The 8,348-nt window shown below is 50.1% G+C and overlaps 1 protein-coding gene across 1 annotated transcript; it reads right to left on the bottom strand.

The window, feature by feature from the left end:
- Positions 1-2,095: 2,095 nt before the first annotated feature.
- Positions 2,096-3,867, bottom strand: LOC119309407. The gene has a single exon (XM_037585415.1). It carries the CDS (start codon positions 3,865-3,867, stop codon positions 2,239-2,241), a length of 1,629 nt encoding a protein of 542 aa, XP_037441312.1. The 3' UTR covers positions 2,096-2,238.
- Positions 3,868-8,348: the final 4,481 nt, after the last annotated feature.

The following is an 8,348-nucleotide window of genomic DNA, read 5'->3' as shown; positions in this document are numbered from 1 at the left end:
CGACCTGAGCCTAGGCCGAAGGGCAGAAGGGCCCCCCGTCGCAGGCGCCATTAATGCGTCCCGGAAGGAAGCAGACCTCACCGCCGGTGGGCAAGCCCCCTCAACGACACGCACGGGGACAAAGCCAGCAGGGAGGGGAGGAGGAGGGGGAAGGGAGGACGCAGAGGTAGCGTCCGCCATGGCAAAGGGCGGCGAGGGCGCACGCCGCCGAGATGGCGGCAGCACGAGCAGGGAGCGAGGCGAGGACGGCCAAGTTTTCTTTTGTTTTTTTACTGGATGTACACGAGTATTACAAACACGTTGCCTTAAACTAAAGAGTATTACAAACACGTTTTGATTTTTCTGTATGATCTTCTCCAGGCTCATGGAAAAATAGACTCAACTTAACTCAAGTTAACAGACTAACCGTGCAGAGCGTTGCCCTAGCTAACCGATGATGGTTGCTTCATAGGTCATGCTGTTGTAACCGATTTGATAAGATCGTATCTGTTATTGCCATGTATTGTAAGCCAGTCCGGTATACCTCTATATGTATGTGAGCAACATTCAATCTTTCCCTTGGAGACAAACATGTCATCATGGCAAATGTTTTGTTTAACATGTATTAGAGGCCTCTCATATGTGTGGCCCGTGATGGGATTGTCTTCCGGCCCTTCTCGGTGCCGCAGTCTCCGGGAAGGCGATAGGTTTGTGGTCATCGTCTTTTTTCTGGTCTAAATGGATGACTTCCTGACTGCTGCTTTTTCAAGCTTCTGAGTTTTAACAAGGTTTGCTTCGACAAGAGCCTAGTGACGAAATGAGCTTTGCTCATGACATACCACCGGTTGAAGTAGAAGGGAAATAATGTTGGTTTCTTCGAGGACTTGTCTTTAATCATTTATTCCCGTAAGAAAATTCTTATAAAATCTGGTTTTATTTAAGATATAGCCTTCAGTTTTACCAAAAAACATGTATTAGAGCAAGTTTCAGTCTCCGTCAAGAAACTTAATATCAAGTATTAAGCTTAGTACTTGATATCCAAACTGCAAATCAAGCACCAACGCCCTATTAAGCTTGGCGAAGCCTCTTCCAGCGCAAACATACAATTTGAGCATCGCTACCATGATATCATGTTTGATGATTGGCCAAGCTCTCTGGTAGAAAGCGCCGATGAACCCATCCCGAAAACTGAAGGGCATGGCAGGGGCTAGCTTTAATGGTAGACAAGAAAGCACGAGCAGTTTTTCATAGCTTGGTGACCATAACAGTTCGAACTGGTGATAGAGTATTGTTTTGGACTGGCCGATGGATTCACGATTTTGCGGCTTTTGATATTGCATCTCCGATTGTTATGCAATTGACAAGCGCATCAAAAATTGTCGGAATGTGCAGCAAGCTCTAGTGCAACACGATGAAGGATGATATTTCCAATGTGGTGTATACACGGCAAAGTCGATCCTACAACAGGCTTTGCCAAGGTCTAGTTCGATGTGAGACAACCCCATGCATTTGGAGAAGTCGGGCAACTCCCAATATGCAAAATCTTTGCATGGCTAGCTACACAATATCATTTGTGGACCTCATACCGCAGGGCTCGACATTGACTTCAGGACACATACTTGGTGTGCTACACATGTTTGCAGGATGAAGACAATGTGGACCATGTTGTTACTCAATGCGAGGTGTGGAATAGCTGTTTCAACACGCTGTAGGTGAACGTGGTCATTCTGGAGGTGAATGATTCTTTTATAGAATGGTGGGCTCGGACACGAGAAAGTTTTGGGCATCCGGACAAGCGGGGTTTCGACTCAATGGTGTTCACCACCTCCAGACATCTGTGGAAACAAAGGAACGCGAGGGTGTTCATGTAACATATCAGAACGCCAACAAGGCTAGTGCAACAAATCCTAAATGAGATCAAGGCCTGGAAGTGAGGGAGTAGACTACGTATTTTTGTTGGTGTAGGTGTACATGCGATGATGTCTGTATCATTATGTAGGTCTTTTGTAAACGGTTGTTTCTCCCTTCTATAAAAATATGATATGCCATTGGTATACTCTCGAGAAGAAAAAACAGACACCTGAAACATGTTTCTTTTCAAACTGCAACGTCGTCGTGAATTACAGAGTCATGTACAGTTGATTGTTAATCTTGTTGCTCTATGCAAATACAGTAAAATCCTAAAACCATTTACATAATCATCTTTAAATTCTATTTTCCCCCCAAAAAATAAGAATCTTCTTTAAATTCAATGCACCCCTAAAGAATAAATCCCCTTGTGTACAGAAGGACGAGCAAGGACAGCATGGTGACCACACTGATCATCCTTCTCACCTTCTCCACCCTCCACCTTCCACCAGACAATCCGTGGTCCACCATTTCTCCATTGGACGCCAACAAAGACGATTCATCCTCCTCTACCACGTCGATGGCCTCAATCTTCTTCTCAACACGAACGACGTTGCATTGCTCGCATGTGTCGTCGTCTCCCGCCGCCACAACCTGAACCACAGCCGGTGGAACCAATTCGTCATGAACAACCACCACCAAGTGCCCGTCTGATTTTGATGACCCCTCATGATCCGACGCCGCAATAGCGATCCTGTGCGGCGCGATGAGCAATGGCTCATCGGTCGTGGCGGCGGCGGCGGCCTTCCTGTGGAACAAGCTCTCGCCTTCGATGTGGTAGCGGCTCGCCGTGCGCACCTCCTGCGCCAGCGCGCACGGCCAGCAGAACAGCCACCGTGCGTAGTCCGTGGCCGACTTGGAGCCGCAGCACCCGGCGCTCCCCGGGAGCCGGAACCTTCTCCTCATCTGGACCCTCCAGTACCCGCCGTAGAGGAGGCCGCCCGCGCAGAGCAGCACGCCGGCGCCGCCGACCACGTCGCCGACGGCCACGTCGTGGACGCGGAGCGCCGTGACGCCCAACACCCACAGCGGCGCGAAGCATAGGAGCGCGAACGTGGTGGCGTGCACGCATGCGTTACCAAAGCCCAGCCTCTCCGCGTTCCACCCGAAGACACAGATGGTGCAGGAGAGGGAGAGGCAACACCCCGCCGCCGCGTCTCCGCCGCAGTCGAACATGCCGCCTGCCCACTCCGGCTCGACCACCACCACGCCGTGCGCTGCCTTGGTGGGGGCCGTGGGGCATTGCTGTGTCACCGAGGCGGCGTCGGGGCACGCGGCCAGGTCGCCGCACGGGTCTTTTCCCAGCGGGCTGCACACGGTGTACACGACGGCGGCCACCGGCGCTCCGACGCCGAGCGCTAAGAAGCCGTCCTCCACGAGCTCGGGGCGGGACCTCTCGGTGAAGCCCCAGTAGAGCCAGCAGAGCGCGTACTGGCAGACGACGGTGAGGTGGAGCAGCGCGACGACGACGGCCATGTGCGCGCGCTCGCCGCGGCGCGGCGGGCCGCCGCCCTTGCCGCAGTACGCGGCGCGGAGCTCGGCGGCGTCGCCGGGCAGGCGCCAGCGGCCGAGCAGGAAGACGTGGTGGAAAAGGGGCGGGTGCTGGTAGAGGCTCATGAGCGTGAAGAGCGCGTTGAGCACCTGGTTGTTGACCTCGACCCAGTGGGCCCTCGCCGCCGGCGCCGAGAACGCCCGGTCGAGGAGCCCGAGGAGGAGGAGCACGAGCATCCCGCCGAAGGCGCCCACGCAGAGGAGCCAGAGCAGCAGCGCGATGTTCATGGGGTGCTTGATCCACTCCCTGCACGTGGCGCCCACGGAGCCCCAATCCACCTCCGACGTCCGGCCATCGCGCAAGAAACTGAGCCATTCTGGCCGACGAGGCTTGTCTAGGAGGGGATCGGCCGGCGGGAGCGGGACGCGGTAGCTGGCGAGTAACGGGGCGCGCGCGTCGTCGCCATTGCTGTCACGAGGAAGAAGCATCGCAGTTCGCGGACGGAGCGCCGCCGGCAACCGCGGACAACACGATCTCAGTGGAGTACTCGTGGTGGATTGTTAAAAGTTGTTTTAAGTTTGGATTTGGACCAAACGTGGCTGTTTTGGGGGATGGAATCCATCAACCCCGGCTGCTGGCCTGCTGCCGTCGGATGGTCAGAGTTGGGTGCTGCTCGCTCTGCTCCAGTTTACCTGGAACTGGAAGGAAGGAACGTTCGCTAGTCAATTCTGAACGATTAACTTTCCAGAACAGTTATAGCATCGTCCAATTGAGAAAATTTCATTGGTGTGGTTTCAGCTGCCGTTCTGGACTTGATGAAAAATTTCTAACCCGAGGCCGAGGGAGAGGCGAGACCCGTGCCTGTCAACTGTCATGGTGGTTGGGACTCGGGTGGGCATGGGGTCCCTCGGAGACGCACAGCACAGCCAATCTGGCCTAGCTCATCCAAAGCAACAACAGTGCTGTGCGCTGTGCCGTGGCGTGGATGCAAAGCGGGAGCATCCTGCCAATGCAAGGATGATTGGAGCAAGTGCCTCGTGGGAATGCACAGATAACTGGAATAAGGCATTCGTGTGGGAGGGGATGCAGGAACTAAACTTTCGAATGTATAGGTGTTTAGTTTGTTGTATCTATTTTTTTCCATTTAATTCTCTTTAGGTAGAATGACATGTACCTTTTCTAAACTCGACGAAATTACTAATGTGTTGATCTGGGAGCAACTCTAGCAGACCCCGCAAAACGCCCGACCAGCAAAAAAACGCCCGGCCTGCAAAAATTCCAGCGAGTATGCGGGCTCGGCCCAATTTTCCGGCCAGAATAGAGCCCGCATACTCGCCCCGCTCGCAATTTTTTTTGCCGCAGCACGCAAACCGCACGCCCCGAGCGGTATAACTGCGGTTCCGCGACCCTTTTGCGAGTCCAAACCCTATCCCTCCGTCGTCGCGAGCCACCCGATTCCCCTTTTCCCTCTCGCAATTTCTCGCCGCCGGCGACCACCCGCCCCGCCTCCAGCCGTAATGTGGGGGCGAATGTGGAGCTCCGGACGCAGCTCCGGCAGCAAAACCGGCCGTGAGCGCGACCCGGAGCGTGAGCGGCGCGTCCGGGCGGACGGCGCGAGGAAGCGCGGCGCCTGGAGGTGGACCAACCGCGGGATGTCGCCGCCGCCGAGCTTCAACCGCCGCGAGACGGAGGAGTACGACCGTCGTAGCGCGTCTTTCTCCTCCATGAGATCTTCCTACGCCGGATCCTCCTCGTCCTCCGGCGCGGGCTTCCTCCCCATGAAGAGGGAGTGGTCGGACGACGAGGAGGAGGAGGAGCCACCGGCGCTGTTTGCCTTCGTCCCGGTGAAGGGGGAGCCCGCTCCGCTCGGCTGCCGCGGAGTCGTCGGGCCCGAGGACTACGTCGCGGACTTCGCCGCCGTCGCCGCCGCCATCGCCGAGCGGAGCGTGCGCGAGGAGGCGGAGCGCCTGCGCCACGCCGAGGAGCTCGAAGCCCTCCTGTGGCAGCAGGCCGTCGCCGCCAACGACAAGGCTGAGGAGTCGCGCCGCATCCGCGCGGAACAGGCGGCGAAGTACATGGACCTCTGCAGCTCCGGCGAGGAGGATTGAGCGTCGCTCGGCCTTCACGGCATCGTCCATTTTGTCGCGACCTCGCCGTCGTCAGATCTGACCCCCTCTACTACTAGTTAACGTAACATTTGGTATGATCTATGCTTAGTTTGTTGTTCCTGTAGTATGTATGAACTATGTAGTATGTGATGTGATGAACTATGTGTGTGCAATTTCTTCCGCAAAAGCGTTTTTTCAAATTATGCAGGTTTAGATGCGGTATCTGATCGGCGACGCATATTTTCGACCCGCAAACGAGATGTTCGTGAAACCACAAACGAGTTTTGCGGGTCGAATTTTTGCGGTGTCTACTAGAGTTGCTCTTATTGTGAGGTGGCAGGTTAGACAAGGTTTCCTTTCGTTCCTCAGTTGTCGACAAGGGTGCCATTTTGACATGTCGCACACTTATTTCGAAGGAGTATTTATCCCATAACTATGTTTGTGTTTATTTTTTATTTTATGATATCTCATTGTGTTAGTCAAACCATCATCCTCGGTCTATTCCATCAATAAATCGCAACCATTTTAAAACCCGCAGCTAAGTTTTTGGTGAAAACAAGATGGTTAAAATGCGTTCGCTATTTTCTTTGGGAATACCCACCTCCTACTTTGATAGTAAATGCCAAATAATAGTTAGGGGAGAGGGCTATCTACAAATATATTTTTTGTCCAAAAGGACCACCTCCCAACGCTATTGCCAAAAAGGATTACCTGTGGATCAAATTGACAAAAAAGACCCACTCAGCCATGGCGGCAGGCGACACGTGGCACCTGCCGCCACTCGACGAGGCAGCCACCGCTGCTGCTGCCGCTCCCAGACCAGCAGCTCCTGCTGTGCGCGGGCCCAGACGGCGAGCCATGCCGCCACTGCATGATGCGGCAGCACTGTAGCTGTTGCATGCGCTCCGAGTTTGACAGCCTCGCCTGTTGCTGCGGCGGAGGTGACATCACCCAATTCGATGTCTTGTTTTGCTTTCTGCCACAAGTGACGATGCTCTGGAATCAGATTCCTGCCTAAACTTTGACGGCTTGTGTACTGATTCCTACGCAGACGACACTGATTAAAGCACCGTGTGATTCCCGCTTCAGTCTATTGTTGCAGCCGACGCGGCAGCACTCGGGCATGCCGCCCAACAGCGTTGTTGTTGCCGTGTGTGATGAGACACCACGATGCTGGAATCCAAGGCCGCGGTAGGTGAGTTCTAGCTCGTTCTGCCGACAATACAATGCTCTTCTTTTTATACGTACAGCCGCGGCTCCGTGCGCAAACGCTCTCTCTCGAATCTCTCTGGTTGCCTTCTCTGCATCTCTGCTCTCTCTAAGTCTACAACAACACACAGAAATAAAAACTCGGTAGCCACTTTCACTCATGATTTTGAGTTGGATTTTGAAGATGGTGAAGTTGAAGAAAAGATAGATTAAGGTAAGATCTATCCATTTTTGTTGGTTTCGTTCGCATGCATGATGTTTTTGTTCTGTTTGATTAGTTCCTAAGATGTGTATTCCCTGTTGTTTTAGGCATTATTTCAGCACTTTGTGGAGTCATTTGGAGTTTCCAAAGTAGGATTTGCCGTGCGAAGTGAAGTACGAAGGGAAAATCGAGGTATGAGCTTTGCAGTACATGGACTTTTTTTGTGCATGGACGGTGGTAAGCAGTTAGTCCTTTAGCTCATCATTAGCTATGCGATGTTAGTGCTTGGATGTTATAAATAATTTCAAACGACATATGTTGCATTTATACTATTTCTTGAGAAGTGTAGGTTGAAGATGGTGTATTAATGTTAGCTGCGTCCATTAGTATTAATTTGTAATTAATACTTTTATTGAACATTTAGGTTCGGTTAGAGCCAGAATTTACGGTATCGTAGATCAACATTAGGTTTTTGAAATGCATAAATTTAGTTTGACATGCGAGAAGATCTTAATATGGTAATTAAGAAAAGTTTGTACTGTAATTGGTCATTGCATGTGGTATGTTTATTAATAAGTGTATAGTTAGGAAACCGTAGGTCTACTTTGTTATGTCACAATAATCTAAATTTTCTATGTTAAGACTACATGCTAATGTACTTAATGATGTATGTAATTAGGTAAAAAATTGTGTGTCGGTCTTCGCTGTCCCTTTTAAGGTGATGACCACATGCATGCAAGTGCTATTTTCATACTTTTCATAGCAGAAAGAAAAATTTGTGTGTAATATTTATGTTCATGTGATAATAGGTTGACTCCGTTCATATATTATTGGTGACAGATATTTATTCAAACTATTGTGAGGCTTAATTGCATTCGCAATGACATCCATATTGAAGCTGAGGTATAAATGACGCCGTAATTTTGTGAATATTTTTTTATATTTAATGTACTGTTGTGAATGATGTGCATGCCGCTGCAAATATTATTATTTGTAAATAAATGATTAGTACCGTATGATATGAAAAAATTATTAAAACCAAAATATATTAAATGTTTAACTCATATGATATTAAAATGTTATTATCGTACTATTATGTTTAGAGTCCAAGCAAATAATTCTAAAAACAAACCGAATATTTGTAACGAAAATACGGTTATTCTTTTAACTAGCTGATACTAAAAGAATCAATTACTTTGAACAAAAATATTGTTATTAAATTATTTATATCGGATGATATGAAAATGTTTTTAGAATCGGGTAATATAAAAAATTCCATCATATAATTATAATTTGAGTTTTAATTGACTGATAATAAATATTCAGTTACTAATTATTTGAAATGTAGATATGGATGATGGTTAGGTACTATGGAAAATTTGTTAGTGTACTATGGGGACGTCTTACGCGACGGTCCTTTCGGGGTGGATATGTCCTTGTATGGGTCGAC

Source organism: Triticum dicoccoides, chromosome 5B, assembly GCF_002162155.2.
Source record: "Triticum dicoccoides isolate Atlit2015 ecotype Zavitan chromosome 5B, WEW_v2.0, whole genome shotgun sequence".
Lineage (NCBI taxonomy): Eukaryota > Viridiplantae > Streptophyta > Magnoliopsida > Poales > Poaceae > Triticum > Triticum dicoccoides.
The sequence above is the reverse complement of the archived record's forward strand: the minus strand, read 5'-3'. Positions and strand labels throughout refer to the sequence as shown.